Below are 25,268 nucleotides of genomic sequence, written 5' to 3'. Positions count from 1 at the left end.
TTTGTTTTTCTGAGACAGAGTCTCTCTCTGTTGCCCAGAATTGAGTGCAGTGGTATGATCTCAGCTCACTGCAACCTCTGCCTCCCGGGTTCAAGTGATTCTCCTGCCTCAGCCTCCTAAGTAGCTGGGACTACAGGCCTGCACAACCATGCTTGGTTAATTTTTATATTGTTCATAGAGACAGGGTTTTGTCATGTTTCTCAGGCTGGTCTCGAACTCCTGAGCTCAAAGGATTTACCCACCTTGGGCTCCCAAAGTGCTGGGATTACAGACATGAACCACTGCACCTGGCCCTAATCTTATTAAATACCCATGAGTGCCAAACTGGGGAATATACAGCTTATGCATAACTTAAAAAGCAATTCCCATTTTATTAATAAAAGACAAACACAGCATACCAAAACCTATACTAAACAAAGAAACTGTAATATGGACACATGATTGATGTGTCTAAAATGATATATACAGCACATAATTAATGTTAATTATGTGATCCGTACTTTTTTCTATATAATTCCCTTCATGCTTCACTTTCCCTAGAAACTGAATTCTGAGCTTCCTCTTCTAAAATTGGTGCACTCAGGTTATCCTTGGACATCAAATTATACTTCAGCACAAAGTTAGTAAACCGATGACACAAAAATGTCACGTTTTCATATTCATCAAAAAATTGCCAGTGATGAAAATAAGCATGTGAAAATATTATGTAAATCCTATGGCATGCTGATCCTAGTTTTGCTACTGATGATTCCTTTATACTAATCTTGCCGGGAAAATATTGCTACTCAGAAGACACAGCACCATCAAATGTGTGTCTGTTGTAGTCTATAGCAGGACACTCTTATGAGTTGCACAAAGACAAATCCATTGTTCTCTTGCTGTCATTTGAGTATAAGTATCTGGATGGCATTCACTCTGAAGTTTGACCTCAAGTCCATTTAGCTCAAGGCAGAATTGCTTTAAATGTTCCTACTTCCATACAGTTTCATCTTGGCCTTCAGGTGGTTCAAGAATTTTGTCAATATTGGAGCAACCTGCTCTTACGTTCTGTTGAATGTGCTGCTGAACCACGAGTGTACTGTCCCATTTTCTCAAGGATTCATCAGGCCAGTTATAGAAATCTTGTGCCTTGGTGCCCAGTCTGTTCTGCCTCAGCACTGCTGTCCCCTCTACCGTGACCATAGTGCCCGTTCTGGGCAGCTGGAGTTGGTACCTGGATGTCTCTACTTCTATGAGTTCAATTTTTTAAGATTCCACATATAAGTGGGATCATGCAGTATTTATCTTGCTGTGCCTGGCTAATTTTGCTTAGCATAATGTCTTCCAGATTCACCCATGATATCCGAATGACAGAATTTCCCTCTTTTTTAAGGCTGAATGGTATTCTATTGTGTACATATACCACAATTTTTTTTATCCATTCATCCGATGATAGACACCTAGATTGCTTCTTTATCTTAGCTTTGTGAATAATGCTTCAGTGAACATGGGAGTGCAGGTATCTCTTCAGCATAATTCAGGAATCTTACTTCTGGGTATAATTCCTTTGGATATATACCCAGAAGTGGGATTGCTGAATCATATGGTAATTCTATTTTTAGTTTTCTGAGGAACCTCCATGCTGTTTTCCATAGTGCTATATTAATTTACATTCCCACCAACAATGTACAGGTTCCCTTTTTCCCTTTTCTTTTTTTTTTTTTTTATTTTGAGACAGAGTCTCACTCTGTCGCCCAGGCTGGAGTGCAGTGGCACGATCTCGACTCAGTGCAACCTCTGCCTCCCAGCTTCAAGCGATTCTCCTGCCTCAGCCTCCTGAGTGGCTGGGATTACTGGTGTGAGCTACTATTCCTGGATAATTTTTGTATTTTTAGTAGAGATGGGGTTTTGCCATGTTGGCCAGGTTGGTCTCAGACTCCCAACTTCAGATGATCCACCCACCTCAGCCTCCCAAAGTGCTGGGATTACAGGCATGAGCCACTGCACCTGGCTGCAGGTTCCCTTTTCTTCATACCTTTGCCAACACTTGTTATCTTCTGTCTTTCTGATAAGTAATTTTAGCAGGTATGAGGTGATATCTCACTGTGGTGGTAATTTGCATTTCCCTGATGATTAGTGACAATGAGCATTGTTTTCATATAGCTGTTGACCATTTGTATGTCTTCTGAGAAATGTCTAGGTACTTTGTTCCTGCCAACTGCTTTTTTTGAGACTTTTCTTTTTGAGGCTGAAGTGCAGTGGCACGATCTTGGCTCACTGCAAGCTCCGCCTTCTGGGTTCACGCCATTCTCCTGCCTCAGCCTCTCGAGTAGCTGGGACTACAGGCGCCCGCCACCATGCCTACCTAATTTTTTTGTATTTTTAGTAGAGACGGGGTTTCACCATGTTAGCTAGGATGGTCTTGATCTCCTGACCTCGTGATCCGCCCTCCCAGGCCTCCCAAAGTGCTGGGATTACAGGCGTGAGCCACTGCGCCCGGCTAAAATTTTTTTTTTTATAAAAACACGGTTTCCCTTTGTTACCCAGGCAGGTCTGTAACTCCTGGCCTCAAGTGAGCCTCCCACTTTGGCCTATCAAAATGCTGGGATTACAGGCATGAGCCACCATGCCCAGCCACTTTTCCTTTATTTTATTTATTTATTTATTTATTTATTTATTTATTTTGAGACAGAGTCTTGCTCTGTTGCCAGGCTGGAGTGCAGTGGTGCGATCTCCACTCACTGCAACCTCCGCTTCCCGGGTTCAAGCGATTCTCCTGCCTCAGCCACCTTAGTAGCTGGGATTACAGGTGCGCGCTACCACGCCCAGCTAATTTTTGTATTTTTAATAGAGATGGGGTTTCACCATGTTGGCCAGGATGGTGAGTTTTTTGAATTCCATATATATATATATATATATATTTATTTATTTATTTATTTATTTTTGGCTATTAGCATGGGGTGGAGGGTCCTTTTGAAATGTCTTCATCATTCTTGGAGCACCTTCTTACTTTCTGACATGAGGTGTTCCAGATTAATCTTAGAGGTTCTCTGTTCCAGCCTTGGAGAAAGCCATTTCTCTGAGGAACCCCGTGCTTGTTTTGCTTCGTTTTTGTTTTTTGAGACGGAGTTTTGCTCTTATTGCCAAGGCTGGAGCACAATGGCACAATCTCAGCTCAACCGCAATCTCCACCTCCAGGTTCAAGTGATTCTCCTGCCTCAGTCTCTTGAGTAGCTGGGATTACAGGTATGCACCACCACCCCCGCTAATTTTGTATTTTTAGTACAGACGGGGTTTCTCCATGTTGGTCAGGCTGGTCTCGAACTCGCAGCCTCAGGTGATTCGTCCACCTCAGCCTCCCAAAGTGCTGGGATTACAGGTTTGAGCCACCACAGCCAACCGTTTGCTTGTTTTTTAGTGGAGAGTGGTATTAGAAATGAAGATATGAATGTCAGCTGTGCTCATCGTTATTGGAATGTCAGTGCTCCCAGTCCTTCTCAGTGGAGAAGCTAGGGAACAACAGGTGTAATGATTGTGTGTCCCCACCAGTACCACTGACGGCAGTCCGACACTACAGGTTACACTCTAGTTTTCTCCCTCTCCACATGTATAGCTGGTTTTTTTCTTAATATAGTTATTTTTTCAATTCCACTGTGTGTGACTAAGTTCCTATTGCTGCCCTCTCATCCCCCTCCCCCACTGAACTTCCTCCTTACCCCAGTTTGCCTCCAGCCCCCAAACCAGCTTGCCACCCTCCCCTCTCCTTGTGTGGACAGGCTCTTTTCCCCACAAAGCTCTGACACATCCTGCTGGGCTACCACAGCATTCTCCTCACATACCAAGTGCAGATGTCTACATTCCTCCGGCCATCTTAATGACTTTTGCACTCTGATTTACATTTTTAAAGCATCTCTGTGGTTGCTATGAAGAATAAAGGAAGGGGGCAAGGCAAGTGTGGAAGCAGGCTAATCGCTTAAGAAGCTGTTGTAAGTCATGATCTAGACTGTTGATGGGGTTGGACTAGGGTGCTAGTGACGCAGGTTGGGAGGTTTGGGGTTGTATTAGTTGTCTATTACTGTGGAACAAGTTATCCCAAACTTAGCTTAAGACAGTAAATATTGGCCGGGCGTGGTGGCTCAAGCCTGTAATCCCAGCACTTTGGGAGGCCGAGACGGGCGGATCACGAGGTCAGGAGATCGAGACCATCCTGGCTAATACGGTGAAACCCCGTCTCTACTAAAAAAATACAAAAAACTAGCCGGGTGACGAGGCGGGCGCCTGTAGTCCCAGCTACTCGGGAGGCTGAGGCAGGAGAATGGCGTGAACCCGGGAGGCGGAGCTTGCAGTGAGCTGAGAGCTGGCCACTGCACTCCAGCCCGGGCGGCAGAGCAAGACTCCGTCTCAAAAAAAAAAAAGACAGTAAATATTATCTCACAGCAATTTGAGTGTAGCTTAGCTGGGTGCCTCAGGCTCAGGGTCTCACAAGGTTACAATTGAGATCTTGTCTGAGGCTGCTGTGCTCTCAAGGTTTGGCTTGGGAAGGACCCACTGCCACACTTACTCACGTGGCTGTAGACCTCAGAAGATTTGCTTCCCAGCTCACTCAGTAGACCTCTACACAGACCACCCACCTCATGACATGGCGCCTGGCTTCCCCAGACCAAGGTGGACGGCACAGTCTTTTTAAACCTCATCTAGGAAGTGACATCCCATACTTCAGCTGTCTGTTTTTTAGAAGCAAGTCAGTCATTCCAGCCACACTTAAGAAGAGGGTATTAAACAAGGGTGTGAATACCAGGAGGCGGCCGATCACTGGAGGCCCTCTTAGAGGGTGCCAAGTAAGATGGGGTCAGCAGGATTTGCTGATTGATTGGCTTTTGAAAGAAAAACCAGTCAGGGATGACTTCGGGATTTTTCACATGAACTACTAGAGGTACAGTTACTGAGATAGGGAAGAGTGGAGTAGGGGGAGCAGGTTTAGAAGAGGTAGTCTACGTTACCTATGAGAAGCTTGATAGATGACCACGTGAGAAGGTGAGTAGACAGTTGAAAGCTAGCCTGTTGGTTAGGATAGAGATTGGTGCTGGAGATAGGATTTTGGTTTGATTTTATCTAGTGTAGTATTCAACTTAACTTTATAAATTAAGGTTTAGGAGAATATGACCTTCAGTTAAATGCCTGGCTCTGTTATCCTGGAAACCAGATAAAATTGTATTAACAGTATTGCGGCCGGGCGCGGTGGCTCAAGCCTGTAATCCCAGCACTTTGGGAGGCCGAGACAGGCGGATCATGAGGTCAGGAGTTCAAGACCATCCTGGCTAACCCAGTGAAACCCGGTCTCTACTAAAAAATACAAAAAAAGCTAGCTGGGTGAGGTGGCCGGCGCCTGTAGTCCCAGCTACTCGGGAGGCTGAGGCAGGAGAATGGCGTAAACCCGGGAGGCGGAGCTTGCAGTGAGCTGAGATCCGGCCACTGCACTCCAGCCCGGGCGACAGAGCAAGACTCCGTCTCAAAAAAAAAAAAAACAGTATTGCAACATAAAATCGACCTGTGTTTGGGAAATTGCATCTGGATTGAAGAGGCATTAGAAATGCCTGGTGAGTGCTGCTGCTCTTAGAACTGTCATGACCCTGTGGGAAAGGGAATCCTGAAGTATACCTTTGGAGTTATTAGAGACGTTGGCTTTGGTGGAGCATAAAGCTTTGAAGTTAAGGCAGCTCCTGCACCTGCCTCATGTTGCTCTCTTCTCCCTCGAGCCTGTGCTGCATCATCTCGGGAGTTAAAGAAAATAGCTTCTGGGCCGGGCGCGGTGGCTCACACCTGTAATCCCAGCACTTTGGGAGGCCAAAGCAGGCGGATCACAAGGTCATGAGATTGAGACCATCCTGACTAATACAGTGAAACCACGTCTCCACTAAAACTACAAAAAAAAAAAAAAATTAGCTGGGCATGGTGGTGGGCGCCTGTAGTCCCAGCTAACTCGGGAGGCTGAGGCAGGAGAATGGCGTGAACCTGGGAGGCGGAGTTTGCAGTGAGCCGAGATTGCGCCACTGCACTCCAGCCTGGGCGACAGAGCAGAGACTCCGTCTCGAAAAAATAAAAATAAAAAGTAGAAAAGCTTCTGGACAGCTGGGTGAGCTGTCACTTGCATGAGTAATGGCACAGACTCCCAGGGAGAGGAACCTCTGATGCTGCCCGGCTGGCAAACTGTGATTCCTGTCCTCTGTCCTGAGTTCTCAGGTACCAAATGTGATAGTCTTATGAGTCTGTTCAGTAGCTGCATAATCTCACCTAGGGAAAGATTTCCCTTAGAGACATTAGTGTTTTGGATAGAATTTTAGTCAGCTTCTCTGTTTCACTTAATGTTCTCTAATCTTATGGGAAACATTAGAAATCTTGTGGAAAAATGAGTTCATTTTATCTCTCTGGTCTAAAGGCCTTCACTTCTTTGAATCTGCCAGCCACCAGTAAAGACTGCTAAGTCCACCAGTACAAAAACAAAAGATGGTGGTGCAAACTTCTCAGATGGGCAGTTGAGCTACACGTGCCTTGAAAATAAGAAACGGGGATTGCCTAGAACCTAACACAGTCTGCTTGCAAACTTGATTCATTCAACAAATATATATTGAGCACCCCCCATATGTCAGGCCTTGATGGGTTTATATATTCACAGTGGTGAGTGAAATATGTATGGTCTTTGTTCTCTTGTAGTTTATAGGCATTTAATGAATACTAGTACTAATACTGTGTTCTAATTTAGTGTCTGGTTTTTTGCTTTTTGTTTTTTTTTTTTTTTTACAGTACCTTCATTTTCCTATGTGTTTTATTCTCTTATGGGATCAGCAACAAGATTTAATTTCTTCTTCAGCAATTTATATTTAATTTAATTCAGTAGAATACTCTGAAAGTATTAAAGTTGATAACAAGTAACATTTTATTTTATTTTGAGGCAAGGTCTCACTCTGTCACCCAGGCTGGATTTCAATGGTACGATTTTGGCTTACTGCAGCCTTGACCCCCCGGGCTCAAGCCATCCTCTTGCCTCAGCCCCTGGAGTAGCTGGGACTATAGGCACAGGCCACCACGCCTGGCTACTTTTTGTATGTATGTATGTATGTATGTATGTATGTATGTATGTATGTATGTATTTTGTAGAGACAGGGTTTTGTCATGTTGCCCAGGCTGGTCTCAAACTCCTGGGCTCGAGCTATCCACCTGCCTTGGCCTCCCAAAGTGTTGACATTACAGGCGTGAACCACTGTGCCCAGCCCAAATACTATTCTATACTACTTTTTCTTGTCTTTATTTTGTTCAATACCACATTTATTGCCTTCAGTTTTATTCTGAAGTTATCTAATTGCCACCGTCTGTACAGTAACACACAGAAGTCTTCAATTTCATTGTTATGGTAGTTAGCTTTTATATAGAATTAGTGTAGAAAAGTAGAAAGTTTGGGCTATTTCATGCACGGCTGTATAAAATTACTGTTTTCACTTGTATCGGAAAAAATGAAGATGTGCTTTTTTGTGGTTTGAAGTATTGGACCCTTGAAGTCCTTTGAACCAAGTTAAAGAAAACCAAAACAAGACATGGCTTGGATAGATTTTTCTCTATTGTATGTATACCATTTTCCCACTTGGTGGCACTTTCTGTTCATTTCTTAGTAACGTGTCTTTCTCTCAGCATAGTTACACTAGTCTCTCCTCATACATTGATTTTTCTTATTAAAATTAATTTACTGAAGTAATACATAAGTACATCGTTTAAAAAATAGTAGTGTATAGTAAAGGATTTCTTTTTTTTTAACAGAAAATAATTTTATCCCTGAAAATTTTTCTGTGGCCAGGGAAAAATTAATAAATGGTTTTGTCCTTGAAAGGTTAATTTGTTTGAGATGCCTAACATCGTGATAGTCAGCTGTTTTTCATTTGGCACAATGTGTTCTAGAAGGCTTTGTAGAGAAATAGCATGGCAGGCGGGGGCCATTACATGGAGGTGATAGAGAAGAATCAAGGATGATTCATAGGTTTGGGGCCTGGGTGGTTGGTACCATAATGCTGGGACCATTCACTGAGATGGGAGGACTTATAGAAGGGCAGGTTGGTAGGGGTGGAGAATTAGAATCAGAACCCTCTTTTTCGACATAGTGTGTGATACCTCTTGTGAAATCCACATGATTAGATATGTATCAAGTAAACAGCTGGATATGCGAATTGAGCTTAGAACAATGGTCAAACCTGCCAAACCAGCAGAGAACAATGATAAGTAGCTAGCAAGGTAGGAGGAAAGGGAAGAAAGAGGAGTATTTCAGCAAGGGAAGCCTCGTATTGATTGTTGCCAAGAGGTTGAAGAAGATGATGACAGAAAAATGTTCATGTGATTTGGCAATATGAAATTCATAGAATCTACATAGAATCTGTTCTTGAAAGAAATGAGGAGAGATCAGAAAAGTTTAAACATTCTAGCAAAGGAGAATGATCCACATAGCCCTAGTAGACATGCACTGTCAATATTGGACATTGTTCTATGAATCCTTTTTTTTTTTTTTTTTTTTTGGAGACAGGGTCTTGCTCTGTCACCCAGGCTGGAGTGCAGTGGCATGATCTCAGCTCACTGCACCCTCCGCCTCCCAGGTTCAAGCAATTCTTGTGCCCCTGCCACCTGGGTAGCTGGAATTACAGGTGCCCACCACCACACCTGGCTATTTTTTTTTTTTTTTTTGGGGGGTTGTTGTTGTTGTTGTTGTTGTTGTTGTTGTTGTTGTTGTTTTTATAGGAGTGGGATTTCTCCATGTTAGCCAGGCTGGTCTCAAACTCCTGGCCTCGTGTGATCCACCTGCCTCAGCCTTCCAAAGTACTGGGATTACAGGTGTAAGCCACTGCGCCCGGCCCCTTTTAAAACTTTTCTGTGTAGTTGTGTTCATAACCATATTCCATCTTTCTTGCTTTTTTCCATCAATATTATAAGCAATTTTTCATGTTATTAAAACAGTTCTTATAGTCACCATTAAAATATTTTTTCTGATTATAAGAATATACAATTGCTATAGAAAATTTGGAAATCCAGAGAAATATTAATATGAGGTAGAAACAAAAATAAGCTCTGATTCTTTGGCAATACTGTTAACATTTTGGGTCTGCTTTTGGGTAGAGAAAGAATGTTTTGGGAGTGTTTGTTTTAGAGGTGGGGTTTTGCCATGTTGCCAAGGATGGAGTGCAGGAGCTATTCACAGGTGCAATCATAGCACACTACAGCCTTGAACTCCTGGGCTCAAGCATCCCCCTGCCTCAGCCTCCCGTGTAGCTGGGACTCCAGAGGAATGTTTTTTCAAGACCACAGTGTGTGAAAAACTGATTGTAGTTTATTGGTCACAACTTCTTTAGAAGAAAGCTTATTATTATAAAGAACAATATACATACACATTTCTCACATAATGTATGCAACATTTTCAGACTTGCTTCTCCCTCCCCTCACTTAATATGTCACAGACATTTTTCCTATGTGACTAAATACTGTGTCAATTCGAGTTTTTTAGTTTCTGTGGGGCTTTTGTATTTAGAAAGGATTGTTGGGCAATTTGGATTTAAAATTAATATACTATTTATTATAGTTGCAAATGTAAAAACCTAATTGTTTTTCATTCTTGAGGTTCAATTTATAAATAGGATAAAAAGATTAGTAAATTGAATTATTTTTTGCCTGAAAATAAAGAACAGTCATTTTCTCTTGTTCTTTGATGAATGTTTGGTAAACTCTAATGGAAAGGATTACATTGTCCTAAACAGTAATACCCATTTGCAAATTTAGTTAATACATCTCTTTAAGCATTTTAGGTCACATTTATAAATTGAACATATTTGATATTTGATATTTTTCAATTCTTCAAATCCCCAGTGTATAGGCAGATTAAGCTATCAAGCAGAATGTTCCTAAGCACTTAAATGACTCTTGTTTACTCAAGCCCGAAAGTTCAGTGTCATCCCCCAGTTTCATTTCTCTAATGTGCAGTCTATTAGCAAATTCATCCTGCTTTCGTTTCTGAGTATGTCCCATGTCTCATCACTGCCTCTGTGACTGTTACCCTAGTCCAAGGCACAATTTTCTCTTGCCTGGACATCTACAGTCACCTCCTAACTGGTTTGATAACATTCTTGCAGTACACTAGTGTTCCCAACATGCTAAGTGATGAGAGTGCCTATTTTTTAATGTAAATCAGATCACATCAAGTCTCTGCTCAGAATGATCCAGTGACTTCCCATCACGGTGAGAGTAAAAACCCCAGCTCCTTCCATGGTCTGCAAGGCCTTGTGTGATCGCAGTCTGCATGCACTGTCCTAGTCACTGCCCTGTTGACTCTGACTTGGCCACATTGGCCTTCTTGCTTTTCCTTGAACAGTGAGCATACTCCCAACTCAGTCTCTGCACTAGCTTTTTCCCCAGATTTGGCTTGGCTCACACACCTTCACTTTATTCAAGTGCCAATCCAGTGGCTCTTCAGGTGATCTAGTCTATAAGAGCCCTGTTCCCTGTCATACTCCATACTCTTCCCCTGCTCTAGTTTTTTCCTTGGTGGCACTTACCTACCTCTGCTTAATGTTTTTTATATATTATTTAATTTATTGTATATTTCCCCAAATACCATGTTAGAACAGTGCCAGCCACATAGTATTTCTTCAAAAAATATTTGTTGAATGAATGAATGTACATATACTATTTTACTTGAAACAAACATTATTTTTTGGGTATGATAATCAGTTTTCTTCACTTTAGCTGATTCAAAAATGGCATCTTCTGCTACTCCTTTATAGCTTGTTAATGAATTTGAAACTAGATTTACCTCAGAATTACACTGCAATTTCAACCTGTCCTTTTTAGTACTTTGACCCACTGAATCATTTGTTATAGTTTTGTGGGATTTTTTGGGCGAGGGCAGAGGAGTGTTTTTTGTTTGTTTGTTTGTTTTTGTTTTTGTTTTTGTTTTTTTGAGACAAGGTCTTGCTCTGTCACCCAGGCCAAATGTAGTGCCATGATCATAACTCACTGCAACCTCAAAATCCTGAGCTTAAGCCATCCTTCTGCCTCCACCTCCTGAGTAGCTGGGAGTATAGGTGCATGCCACCACACCAAGCTAATGTTTTTGTTTTTGAGACAGAAGGTGTCAAACTCCTAGCCTCAAGTGATCCTCCAACTTTGGCCTCCCAAAGCACTGGGATTATATGTGACAGCCACTGTGCCTAGCCTGTTATAGTCTTTTAAAATATTATTTCTCTAAATAAATTGCTAGCTGTCAATGGCTGATAATATTTTCTTCAAAGTAAGTCCTTCCTAATGTTTATTTTCTGCTCCAGAAAATCAGAATATTAGGAGACTGTGTTCTAAGAAACTACAAACTGCATAATTAGGTAGTTTCTCTTATGTTACAGAATGTTACTTTTCTTTATAACCGTTCTCTGTTAAAATATGTTCATTATAAGCAGAAGACAAGATTGCTTCGATTTTTAAAACTCAATTTAACACATTTCACTGAGTATTCATTGCTTCATTTAATATTGATTCTAACATTTTACAAAGATGCCTTGTTGGAAAATTCCATATGTGGGATGTGGAAATAAACTGTGTGTTACTCTTGGTGAATGAAGAACAGCTCAGCATGTTCATTACAGAAAATTCAAAAAATAACAAAAGAAATAAGAATAACCTGTTATCCCACCACTTGTAGAAGCCACTGCTATTAACATTTTGATATACATTCATCCTTCAGTATCTGTGGGTTCTGCATCCGTGGATTAAACCAACATCGGGTGGAAATTATATCAGAAAAAAGTTCACAAAGTTCCAAAAAGCCAGATTTGCTGAGTTCCAAGTATTATGTTGAACCCACATGAATGAAGTGATATGCAGACATTGTATTAGGCTTTATAAGTAACCTGGAGATGATTTAAAGTATACAGGAGGTTGTGCCTAAATTATATGCAAATGCTACATTTGCATATCTACAAATGATCATTTGTGGATTTTGGGATCCACAGGGTGTCCTGGAATCAATCCCCTATAGATACTAGGGACAACTATTATTCTTACCTCCTCGTTTTCTATGCATATATATTCTTTTGTTTTGTTATTAATGTAATTGAGCTTTTTGAAGAAGTAGCCTGGGTTAACAAGTTATTTTAACTCTTGGCACCCTAGTTTTCTCACTTATTAAATTTGGATAATATTTACCACTTGAGTTGTTATAAGGATCAAATAGGTTAATATTTGTAAAGTATATAGATTAGTGCCCATGATTTACAAGTGCTATATATAAGTATTAAATAAATTAGGCAAATAACCTGCTTTTAAAACTTAGATATGGTGAACATTTTCTCAAGTCATAAAATATTCTCTTTTTTTTTCTTACAAATGGGATCCCCCCTTCCCCACCCCCGTCCCCATCCAGGCACCATCATGGCTTTCTGCAGCCTTGAACTCCTGGGCTCATGTGATCTCTGCCTCAGCCTCCCAAGTAGCTAGGACTACAGGTGCCTGTCACCATGCCTGGCTAATTTTTGCATTTTTTTGTAGACATGGGGTCTCATTATGTTGCCCAGGCTGGTCTTGAACTCATGGCCTCAAGCGATCCTCCCGCCTTGGCCTCCAGAAGTGCTAGGATTACAGGTGTGAGGCACCATACCTGGCCAAAATATTCTCTGTAGCATAATTTTTAATAATGCCTTAGTTTTCCCATCATATGGATATGCCATGAGCTATTCCCTTTATTTTTGGTTTGATCTGTCCATTCTTTCATTGTTATAAATAAAGCTGATAAATATCCTTGTACTTGAGTATCCATACCCTCATTTCCTTAAATGGAAATGGATCCACCAGGAGTATACATGTTTTATAAGTTTTTGATACCTGCTGCCAAATTGCCCTCTAGAAGGGCTATACCAATTTATATTCTCAGGATAAATGTATTCAATAGTATATGAGTATTGATTTCTCTTTAAGTTCACTGATTCTGGGTTTTTTAAATCTTTGCCAATTTAGCAAGTAAAAAATTTTACCTTGTTTTAATGAACATTGCCTTGATTAAACTTCATTGTTTGCTCCTATAATTTTTTTCTTTGTTGACATCTCTTAATATTTTTTTTATCAGTTTTCTATTGGATATTTGACTTTCTCTGATTTGTAATGATAGATGAACCTTTTTTCTGCCTATTACAAATATTTTCCCGTTTCTTTTAACCTTTAATCCTGTTTATAGTGTTTTAGCACATAGACATTTCAATTTGTTGTTGTTGTTGTTGTTGTTTTGAGGCGGAGTCTTGCTCTGTTGTTGCCCAGGCTGGAGTGCAGTGGCGCCATCTCGGCTCACTGCAAGCTCCGCCTCCTGGGTTCACGCCATTCTCCTGCCTCAGCCTCCTGAGTAGCTGGGACTACAGGTGCCCACCACCACACCCGACTAATTTTTTTTGTATTTTTAGTAGAGACGGGGTTTCACCGTGTTAGCCAGGATGGTCTTAATCTCCTGACCTCGTGATCCGCCCGCCTCGGCCTCCCAAAGTGCTGGGATTACAGGTGTGAGCCACTGCGCCCGGCCGACATTTCAATTTTTAAAAAGCTTAATTTTGGGGATACGTAGTAGTTGTATATATTTATGGGGTGAGATGTTTTGATACAGGCATGCAATGTGTGATCATCACATCATGGAAAATGGGGTACCTATCCCTTCAAGCATTTGTCCTTGGTGTTACATACAATCCGATTATACTCTTTTAGTTGTTTTAAAATGTACAATTAAATTATTATAGACTATAGTCATCATGTTGTGCTATCAAATACTAGGTCTTATTCATTCTTTCTGACTTTTTTTTTTATGCCCATTAACTATCCCCACCTCCTCCTCATCCCTAACCCAACCCCACTACCCTTCCCAGCCTCTAGTAATCATTCTGCTACTCTCTATCTCCATGAGTTCAATTGTTTTGATTTTTAGGTATTACAGATAAATGAGAACATGCAATGTTTGTCTTTCTGTACCTGGCTTATTTCACTTAACATAATGATCTCCAGTTCCATCCATGTTGTTACTAATGACAGGATGTTGTTCTTTTTTATGGCTGAATAGTACCCCATTGTATTAAGTATCACATTTTCTCTAAAGATCCATCTGTTGACGGACACTTAGGTTGCTTCCAAATTTTGGCTATTGTGAACAATGCTGCAACAAACATGGAAGTGCAAAAGTCTCTTCACTGTACTGATTTCCTTTCTTTTAGGTTATACCCAGCAGCAGGATTGCTGGATCATATGGTAGCTCAATTTTTAGTTTTTTGAGGAACTTCTAAACTGTTCTCCATAATGGTTGTACTAACTTACATTCCCACCAACAGTGTGTGAAGGTTCTCTTTTCGCCACATCTTCGCCAGCATTTATTATTGCCTGTCTTTTGTATAAAAGCCATTTTAACTGGGATGAGATAATATCTCATTGTAGGTTTTTTTTTTACTGCTCCTTGTGGACCAGAGCTACCCCATAGGCAGTGTGCCCAGAGTAGCCTCATTTTAAGTTTGATTTGCATTTATCTGATGATCAGTGATGTTGAACACTTTTTCATATGTCTGTTTGCCATTCGTTTGTCTTCTTTTGAGAAATGTCTATTCAAATCTTTTACCCATTTTTAATCAGATTATTAGATTTTTTCCTGTAGAGTTGTTTGAGCTCCTTATATAATCTGGTTATTAATCCCTTGTTAGATGGGTAATTTGCAAATATCTTCTCTCATTCTGTGGGTTGTCTCTTCACTTTGATGATTATTTCCTTTGCTGTGCAGAAGCTTTTTACTTGATGTGATCTCATTTGCCCATTTTTTTCTCTGGTTGTCTGTGCTTGCAGGTTATTACTCAAGAAACTTTTACCCAGACCAATTTCCTGTAGAGTTTCCCCAATGTTTTCTTTTAGTGGTTTCATAGTTTAAGGTCTTAGATTTAAGTCTTTAATCCATTTTGATTTGATTTTTGTAAAATACAGCAAAAGATAGGAATCTAGTTTCGTTTTTCTGCATATGGATATCCAGTTTTCCCAGAAGAGACTACCTTTTCCCCAGTGTATGTTTTTGGCACCTTTGGTGAAAATGCTGTTTTGATTAACATAGCTCTGTCATATTTTTTTTTAAACTCTTTTTTTTTTTTTTTTTTTTTTTTTTTTTTTGAGACGGAGCATTGCTCTACTGTCCAGGCTGGAGTGCAGTGGCGCCATCTCAGCTCACTGCAATGTCCACCTCCTGGGTTCAAGCAATTCTCCTGCCTCAGCCTCCCGAGTAGCTGGGATTAGAGGCACGTGCCACCACACTCGCTGATTTTTGTATTTTTTAGTAGAGATGGGGTTTCACCATGTTGGCCAGGCTGATTTCAAACCCCTGACCTCAAGTGATCCACCCACCTCAGCCTCCTAAAGTGCTGGGATTACAGGCGTGAGCTACCACACCCGGCCGCTCTGTAGTATAATTTGAAGTCAGTGTAATGTGATTTCTCCAGTTTTGTTCTTTTTGCTTAGGACAGCTTTGGCTATTCTGGGTCTTTTGTGGTTCCATATATGTTTTAGGATTGGGTTGTTTTTTTTTTTTTTTTTCCATTTTTGTGAAGGAAGTGATTGGTATTTTGATAGGGATTGCACTGAATCTGTAGATCGCTTTGGGTAGTATGGACATTTTAACAATGTGGATTCTTCCAATCCATTAACTTGGAATATATTTCCCTTTTTTGGTGTCCTCTTCAATGTATTTCATCAATGTTGTATACTTTTTTCAATTTTTACATAGTAAGATCTATCAGCTTTTTTCTTTTTATGGCTTTTTACCTTTGACATTAATTTTATAAGTGATCCTTCATATTCTATGAATATCAATATATTCTATGATTATAAATACTTGTTTTGTATCTGAGATTATTATTTTTATATGTGTATGTATGTATTTATTTAGAAACAGAGTCTTGCTCTGTTCTTCAGGCTGGAGTGCAGTGGCAGGCCATGTCTCACTGCAGCCTCTATTTCCTGGGTTCAAGCAATCCTCCCACCTCAGCTTCCTGAGTAGTTGGGACTACAGGTGCCACCATGCCTGGCTAAATTTTCAAAAATTATTTTGTCGAGATGGGGATCTCACTATGCTGCCCAGCCTGGTCTCAAACTCTTGACCTCAAGTGATCCCCCTGCTTTGGCCTCCCATGGCATAACAGGTGTGAGTCACTGTGCCTGGTCCTGAGCATTATTAATCTATCTGGAATCATTGATGACTTGGGAAATCTAACTTTTTTTTTCTTTTGTTTTGTTTATCTTTTTTTACACTCCTCTCAACTTATGCCTTACGGTGTTTTTTTGTTTCCCAACAAAATCATCCTAGCATAATTTGTTGAGAGATTTTTACTTTCCTCAATGATTTGAAATGCCAGTTTACCTTATATACATTTTAGTCTGCTTGGGGGTTTTTCTACTTTCTTATGGTACTTTTGTGTCAGTTGCCATAGCATTCTAATGTTTGAGACATTCATTTAATGTCTGATAATGCCAGTGCCAGCCTTTCTGATTGTTTTGAGTTTTCAAAATTTTCTTGGATAAACTTTAACTGAAGCTTACAATTATATTGTGAAACTCTAAGAAGAACCCCATTGGGATTTTCATTCAGATTGCACTTAATTAAATAATAGTTAGTGTGCTAACAAGGTTTGAATTGCCGTCTTATAATGAACCATGTTTGTTTTTTACATTTGTTAAATGTATCATTCCCATCCTGGGGTTGGATGGATCTCAGGGGTTTTGTGGATACCATAATCCCAACCCAGTTTCATCTATTGATCGAAAGTTAAATTTCTAATCAAAAGGTTCTTGATTGAACCATTAGGAGGCTGTGTTCAAGCCTCAGCTCGGTAACATAAATCATGTGGGACCTTGGGAAAGTCATTGTAATCCTGTTTCCTAGACTTTAGAATAGTTTGATGAGTATTAAATAAGTGAAAGAGCAGTATGTGTGAGAATATCTCATAAACTAAAGTGAGATGGAGTAATAGTTTTAGTATGATGAATATTTTTACTTCAAAAAACATGCTGGAGTTTTTCCTTAGTCTTTCATATTTATTTTTTGAAAAATTGAAAAATCTTTGGCGTTTCTATGCCAGGTGCGGTGGCTCACATGTAATCCCAGCACTTTGGAAGGCTGAGGCAGGCAGATCCCTCAAGCCCAGGAGTTTGAGACCATCCGGGACAACATGGTGCAACCTCGTCTCTACTAAATATACAAAAATTAGCCAGGTGTGGTGGCGTGCGCCTGTAATTGGGAGGTTGAATTGCCTCAACCGAGGAGGCAGAGGTTGCAGTGAGCCAAGATTGTACCATTGTAATCCAGCCTGGGCTACAGAACGAGACTCTGTCTTAAAAAAAAATAAAAATGGCCGGGCGCGGTGGTTCAAGCCTGTAATCCCAGCACTTTGGGAGGCCGAGACGGGCGGATCACGAGGTCAGGAGATCGAGACCATCCTGGCTAACACGGTGAAACCCCGTCTCTACTAAAAATACAAAAACTAGCCGGGCGAGGTGGCGGCGCCTGTAGTCCCAGCTACTCGGGTGGCTGAGGCAGGAGAATGGCGTGAACCCGGGAGGCGGAGCTTGCAGTGAGCTGAGATCCGGCCACCGCACTCCAGCCTGGGCGACAGAGCAAGACTCCGTCTCAAAAATAAAATAAAATAAAATAAAATAAAATAAAATAAATAAAATAAAATAAAATAAAAAATATCTTTGGCATTTCTAGTCTCAGTGATACTAAGTGAAAATATATGAAACATGAACAATATGGTCAGAAGCCAGCCTGTAATCCCAGCACCTTGGAAAGTTTAGAGAGGAGAATTGCTTGAGACCAGGAGTTTGAGACTAGCCTGCCTGGCAACATAAGGACCCCATCTCTACAAAAAAATATTTTGAGATGGAGTATTGCTCTGTCACCCAGGCTGGAGCAGTGGCGCGATCTCGGCTCGCTGCAAGCTCCGCCTCCCAGGTTCATGCCATTCTCCTGCCTCAGCCTCCCGAGTAGCTGGGACTACAGGCGCCCACCACCATGCCTGGCTAATTTTTTTTGTATTTTTAGTAGAGATGGGGTTCCACTGTGTTAGCCAGGATGGTCTCGATCTCCTGACCTCGTGATCCATCCGCCCCAGCCTCCCAAAGTGCTGCGATTACAAGCATGAGCCACCGCACCCAGCCTACAAAAAATTTTAAAATTAGCCAAGTGTGGTGGTGTGTACCTGTAGTCCTAGCTGCTTGGGAGGCTGAGGCAGGAGGATCACTTGAGCCCAGGAGTTTGAGGCTGCAATGAGCTGTGATGACACCACTTCAGTCTTTGATTCCTTAGCTTGATCATGTATGTTATCCAGGAAGAACGAGTCAAAGCAGTATTGTATATTTCAAAGTAGCTAAAAGAGAGGACATGAATTGCTTCCAACACAGAAATAACAAATACAGTGATGGAGATACCTCAGGGACCTGACTTAATCAGCACACATTCTGTGCCTGTAACAAAATGTCAAATGTACCCCCACAAATACATAAAATGTTGTGTATCAATTAAGGAAAAAACCTGTCTGCATTGTTGTTGGCTATTATTTGGTGATGTTTTATTTCTGGCAATTTTCTAAAAGAGAACCTTAAACTTGCTTATCTTTGTTATTAATACAAAACACTCTTTAGGAGTGTTTTCATTTGCAATGGTTTTTTAAAAAATGTATTTTATGTTGTCTGTATGTTTTTATTTGTTAAATTTCCTTTTAGGCTATTTTAGTTTTTCTTCACAAATAAATCCCTCTGTTTTCCACTTTGAGTGGCTCACATCCTCAAACTGAGGGACTGTGTAAGTGAAGCAGCATGCTTTTAAAGAAGGAGAAAATCTCCCTCTCCTGTTCTTAGACACACTTTTTCTTCTTATACAACTCAAAATAGGATTAACCATTTATGGGATTTGTTTCTGTTGGAGTTGTGTTCCAAGTTTAAGCTTCATTCCCAAAAGTTAAAATAATTTCTTTTTTTCAATAGGGGAGATTACAGTAATTATGATTTAATATCTTTGTTTTCCATTTATTTTGATATAACTTCAATATATTTGAGTACTGAGTTTTCCCCAATGTAATATGTTTTCACTGTAAATTGTCTTCTCTTTTGTATTTGTAATCTTTTTCCTTTCTCCTAGTCTCCTTATTTGCAGTCGCACTGACTTTATCAAGTATATATAATTTTATATTTTGTCCTTTAATAACTGGGATATAAAATTAAAGTGAGTCTAATGCCAACTATAACACAGTTTTCTAAACAATGCAGTTAGTATGTTGGCTTATTTGCTTATTTATTTATTTTGAGATAGAGTCTCACTCTGCAGCACAGGCTGGAGTGCAGTGGCAAGATCTCAGCTCACTGCAACCTCCGCCTCCCCAGCTCAAGCAATTCTCATGCCTCAGTCTCCCGAGTAGCTGGGATTACAGGTGCGTGCCACCACCCCTTGGCTGATTTTTGTATTTTTAGTAGAGATGGGGTTTTGCCCATGTTGGCCAGGCTGGTCTCGAACTTCTGGCCTCCAGTGATCCGCCCGCCTCAGCCTCCCAAAGTGCTGGGATTACAGGCCTGAGCCACTGCACCTGGCCAGATTTTTAAAAATAACTTAAAAGTCAGTATCTCTGGCCAGGCGCAGTGACTCACGCCTTAATCTCAGCACTTTGGGAGGCCGAGGCGGGTGAATCACTGGAGGCCAGGAGTTCAAGACCAGCCTGAACAACATGGTGAAACCTCATCTCTACTAAAAATAAAAAAAATTAGCCCAGCATGGTGGCATGCGCCTGTAATCCCAGCTACTGGGGAGGCTGAGGCAGGAGAATCACCTGAGCCAGGAGGTGGAGGTTGCAGTGAGCCAAGATATCGCCACTGCACTCCAGCCTGCGCCACAGAGCAAGACTGTCTAAAAAAAAAAAAAAAAAAAAAAAAAAAGCCGGGCGCGGTGACTCAAGCCTGTAATCCCAGCACTTTGGGAGGCCGAGACGGGAGGATCACGAGGTCAGGAGATCGAGATCATCCTGGCTAATACGGTGAAACCCCGTCTCTACTAAAAATACAAAAACTAGCCGGGCGAGGTGGCGGGCGCCTGTAGTCCCAGCTACTCGGGAGGCTGAGGCAGGAGAATGGCGTAAACCCAGGAGGCGGAGCTTGCAGTGAGCTGAGATCTGGCCACTGCACTCCAGTCTGGGCGACAGAGCCAGACTCCGCCTCAAAAAAAAAAAAAAAAAAAAAAAAAAAGACCCAGCTAAGAGTCTGTTTTGCAAGTAAAACTCTCTGGTGTGGCAGTCTGAAAGACAGGATTTATTTACCCCTTATTTAATAATAAAATAGCAAGGGTTATATTTGCCTAGCAGACTACAAACATTTCCCTTTTTCTTATAATTCTTTATAAACTGCTATAATGGGTATAGTTAATTATTTATTAATTCCCTGATTCTTGCATGTAGCCTTGCCGGGATAAATATTTTCAGATTTTGTGTATTGTGATAAAAATTATTTTTTACTTTTTTGGAGCATTTTCCATTTCTCCATGAGCTCTTCAGTTCCTCACTTAAGTAACAGAAGAGGCATAAGCTTGGGACTATGGTTCCTTAAATATCATTTTAACCTTCAGGAGTCTTGACAGCAATTTTTTGAATAAAATTTTTCTTTAGTTAAGCTGACTCAACGTGGTAAAAGTTAAATATTTCTGCTATGCCATAAGCTCACATAAAGCCCCTTGATAAGTGACAGCCTTGACTTTAACAGCTAATCCCTCTGAGTGGTTAGTGGAGCCTGGCTCACCACCATCGTCTCACAAGGGCTTCAGCGCTCATGTGCTCATATGAATGGTTACAGTGTATTGGCCCAGGTCACTTTCACTAATCCCCAGCTTCCTTTAAAGGATGTAAGACAGACACTGACCTAGCTTGTACAGCTTTCTGCATTCTTCATTGTATAAGCTGATCATGAAACAATTATCTTTTGATATAAATATAGCAACTGTAATCATATTTTATCTGTATTCAGACTGGTTTTTAGCCAATTACCTATCTGTATCTATCAATTACTGCTAGCAAATATTCTTAGGTTTACATAGCAGCAAAAATGTTTCTCATTAGCTTTAGTTTTAGTTATTCTACTGAAACATCCTCCTCTTGTCCTTTTCTCTGCAGCTAGATAATCACCTTTTTCCCCCACCCCTGGGCTGCAGTTCTGTGACTGGCCTCTCATTTTTTTCCCCCCCCATAGGGTCGTTTCTGTCTTGTGAGCTCCAGGTCTTAGAGGCTGGGACAAATTCTCTCTTCCCTTCTTTCCCATGTAAACCCCTCAGCTTAGCTTCCTGCTTGATCGAACTCTGTCCCACAAACTTTGATTCCTCCTTTCCCTGTCATTAGCAGCAGCATCGCTGGTCTCCTCCATTTCAACTCCAGGTATCCAGCTTTTAGGTCTGATTTCTGGAACATATCCTCTTAAATTAAATTGTTAAGCACTTACGACTGAAATATTTGTGAATTGGGGGTCGATTTAACTTTTTTTTTAAGATAGGGTCTCACTATGTTGCCCAGGCTGGTCCTGAACTTCTGGCCTCAAGTGATCCTCCCACCTCATCTTCCCAAAGTTCTGGGATTATAGACATGAGCCACTGTGCCTGGCCCTGATTTAATCTTTTAATATAACAAGTTGCATATTCTCCAGTGTTTACACTGACATGCTTGAATTTACAATGCATCAGAGACTCTTCTCAGCAGGAACCTCATGGGTTTTTTTTTTTTTTTTTTTTTTTTTTTTTTTTTTTTTTTTTTTTTGAGACGGAGTCTTGCTCTGTCACCCGGGCTGGAGTGCGGTGGCCGGATCTCAGCTCACTGCAAGCTCCACCTCCCGGGTTTACGCCATTCTCCTGCCTCAGCCTCCCGAGTAGCTGGGACTACAGGCGCCCGCCACCTCGCCCAGCTAGTTTTTTGTATTTTTAGTAGAGACGGGGTTTCACCGTGTTAGCCAGGATGGTCTCGATCTCCTGACCTCGTGATCCGCCCGTCTCAGCCTCCCAAAGTGCTGGGATTACAGGCTTGAGCCACCGCGCCCGGCTGACCTCATGGGTTTTAAACTAGACCTTCATGAGCCAGAGTAACCTGAGCATACTGAAAATCCAGAATTGGCCTCTAGCACCTAATAGTAATACTGTATTTTTATCAATTCTAAAATATATTTGCACATCTAAACTTAGGATACATATTATAATCAGTAGTGTGCCATAATATATTTGGTAGCATCTTTCTTTCTTAGAGGTAGATAAAATAATGGCATGTCTGAAAATGGATAGTGTCAGATTTGATAAGATACAGTAATGGGCCGGGCATGGTGGCTCATACCTATAATCCCAGCACTTTGGGAGGCTGAAGCAGGAAGATCCCTTGAGCTCAGAAGTTTGAGATCAGCCTGGGCAGCATAGTGAGATCCTATCTCTACAAAAATGTTCTAAAAGTTAGCCAGGCATGGTGGCATGCTCTTATAGTGTCAGCTGCGTAGGAGGCTGAGGTAGGAGTATCACATGAGCCCAGGAGTTCAAGGCTGCAATGAGCTATAATAGTGCTACTGCATTCCAGCATGGGTGACAGAGTGAGACCCTGCCTCCAAAAAAAGAAAGAAAGAAAATGAAGGAAAAAAATACAGTAATGAGAACAGTAGCTGACATTTGTTGAGTATCTGCCATACACAAGAATTTTTCTATGTGCTTTATGTATATTATCTCCTTTTGTCTTTATACCATGCCTGAGGAGTAGGGATGTTCAGATGGAAAAAAACTAAGGCTTAGAAGAATTCAGCTAGTAAGTGTTGGAGCTGAGGCTTGAACCCAAGCAACAACAACAAAAAATACCTTTTTAACCCTCCTTCCATTGTGCTGTACTGCCTCTTCATAACTGTTTGGATTTTTTCCCCTCTTCAAGGCATCGTTGGCTTCACAGTATGACTGATGATCCTCCAACAACAAAACCACTTACTGCTCGTAAATTCATTTGGACAAACCATAAATTCAACGTGAGTGGCACCCCAGAACAATATGTACCTTATTCCACCACTAGAAAGAAGATTCAGGAGTGGATCCCACCTTCAACACCTTACAAGTAAAGACAATGAAGAACAGTTGAAACATGCAAAATATGGAGCTTTTCATGTAATTACTCTTTTACTATTTACCATTCACTAGATTAAAATTGTGTGATTAAACAATGTCTTTCGTGCCTTTTTGCCCTTCACTTTGTTGTTTTCCACCTGCAAAATAGATGCTTCCAAACATGGTGATTGAAGTAGACTTGTATTGGGGTAGCTGCCTGGTTTACAGTTCCCTTTTCTGGAAACAGCCTCTGTGGTCCTGTTTGTGCTTTGGGACCCTACCTTACTACCATAGCTCATTATATGGGAAGACCTAAGCCAAGCCACATTTTCTCATGGGAACTTGGAACTTGAATGGAGAGACACAAAGGCTGAAAGTCATCAGAACTGGGTGACTTATATTGAAGCTCTCTAAGGAGATTATCAGAGATACCCTATTTCCTGAGTCTGCTTCTTTAATGGTTCATTTTAAACTGTAAACTATCCTAGACTCTATTCCAATATATTCTTAGTTCTTTAAGCTAACTAGGGTCACAGATTCTTTTTATTGCTTACCAATAAAAAAGTCTTTAATATTCAGATTGGTACCAGAGGTAGGCAGAAGACCTTCAAGGAAACGCGGGATCTTTGGAATTGGTTGTTGTGTCTGGGTAGGGTGAAAGGCCCACATCTCTGTATTCCAGATGCAAAGCTCGCAGCTCCAGTGATCAAGGAGCCTTTAGTCACCAGGATCCACGAGCCCCCTGAGGATAAGGCCCCTGGAGACTGGTAGCAGCCACCATGGAACAATTTAATAGCGATGGAAAAAAATGCTAGGATTATGGAGTCAGGCGGTTGTTTCCAAGGGCATTGAATGACTTAAGAGAGAATAAACCTTGATTCTCAAATCTCAACTCAAGGCATCGAGTGTGTGAAAGGAAAATAAATCTTGGGACCCCAAAATCACTAAGCCAAGGGAAAAGTAAAGCTGGGAACTATGTCAGGCAAACCTGACCCCCATTTTATCCCTAAATAAGATATTAATAGCTACAAAGATAAATAGCTACGTATCTCCCTCCTTGAAATTCCTTGTGGACAAAGGACAGACAGAACTCAGTCATCTCTGAGGCTCACCGGAGATAAATGCGTATCTGATTGCTTCCTCTGCCCTATTGTTTATGTAAAAATCCAGATTCACTGAGCCAGACTAAGCTGTGTATTCAGTGGAAGGCTGCTTAAGAACTCAAAAGAATGCAACCTTTTGTCTCTTGTCTACTTATGACCTGGAAGCCCCTACCTCAGGTTGTCCCGTCTCACTGGATGGAACCAGTGTGCATGTTACACCTACTGATTGGTATCTCACGTCTCCCTAAAGTGTCTAAAAGCAAGCTGTACCGCAACCACTTGGGCACATGTCGTCAAGACCCCCTGAAGCTGTGTCACAGGCACAGCCTTAACCTCAGCAAAATAAACTTTCTAAATTGATTGAGACTTGTCTCAGATACCTTTTGGTTTATAAGTGAAATGCAGGGTAATTGTATGACTTCACTTACCTCCTTGGTTTCCTATATGAAAATGAAGGGATAGAGTGGGACCCTGGCTGTTGGTATAGGAACATCTAGAAAGAACTAGAACAATGGTCTTCGCCCTTGGCTGCATATTAGCTTTTTTATAATCCAGAAGCCCAGGCAATCAGACCGGCATCTCTGAGGGTAGGATCCAGGCATCAGTAATTTTTAAAACTCCCCGCACCACCTTGTGGTTCAATTTGCAGCCAATGTTTTGAACAACTGTGCTAAAGAAACCAACACGCAAAAACCAGTTCTTTTGAAACTCTTCCTCTGTCGTAAGAAACTAGTCTACTGCAGCCCTATCCCCTGAGTATCCCTTAGCTGGATCAGGTTGAATTCAGTGCCTTCAAGAGATACTGTATTCAGTGTGTTGTTTTGGCTTTTTTAGCCCTGGATTTTTGAGACAGCATATAACATACAGGTGTTTTGCACGTATTTATTTGCCTGATGACCTGAAAAGCTGGCAGAGCAAAACTAGTCCCTGTAGGTGGCCCAGTCTGCAGTCCAAGCAGCTCTGCTGCTCAGCCCTCTCAAAGTGTCTGGCTGATTAGGAGACTTACCAACATCAGAGACAAATTT

At 41.2% G+C, this 25,268-nt stretch overlaps 1 protein-coding gene and 1 pseudogene across 1 annotated transcript in view; one reads left to right on the top strand and one right to left on the bottom strand.

Annotated features, from left to right (window-relative positions):
- NDUFA12 (NADH:ubiquinone oxidoreductase subunit A12) overlaps positions 1-23,256 on the top strand; it is a 44,792-nt gene extending 21,536 nt beyond the window's left edge. The window contains exon 4 of the mRNA XM_010383917.2: positions 22,974-23,256. Within this exon, the coding sequence (XP_010382219.1) occupies positions 22,974-23,154 (181 nt within the window). The 3' untranslated portion in view covers positions 23,155-23,256. The remainder of the gene's footprint in view (positions 1-22,973) is intronic.
- LOC104678587 lies at positions 521-1,182 on the bottom strand (annotated as a pseudogene).
- Positions 23,257-25,268: the final 2,012 nt, after the last annotated feature.

The sequence above is a fragment of the Rhinopithecus roxellana genome, chromosome 10, assembly GCF_007565055.1.
Source record: "Rhinopithecus roxellana isolate Shanxi Qingling chromosome 10, ASM756505v1, whole genome shotgun sequence".
NCBI lineage: Eukaryota > Metazoa > Chordata > Mammalia > Primates > Cercopithecidae > Rhinopithecus > Rhinopithecus roxellana.
The sequence above is the reverse complement of the archived record's forward strand: the minus strand, read 5'-3'. Positions and strand labels throughout refer to the sequence as shown.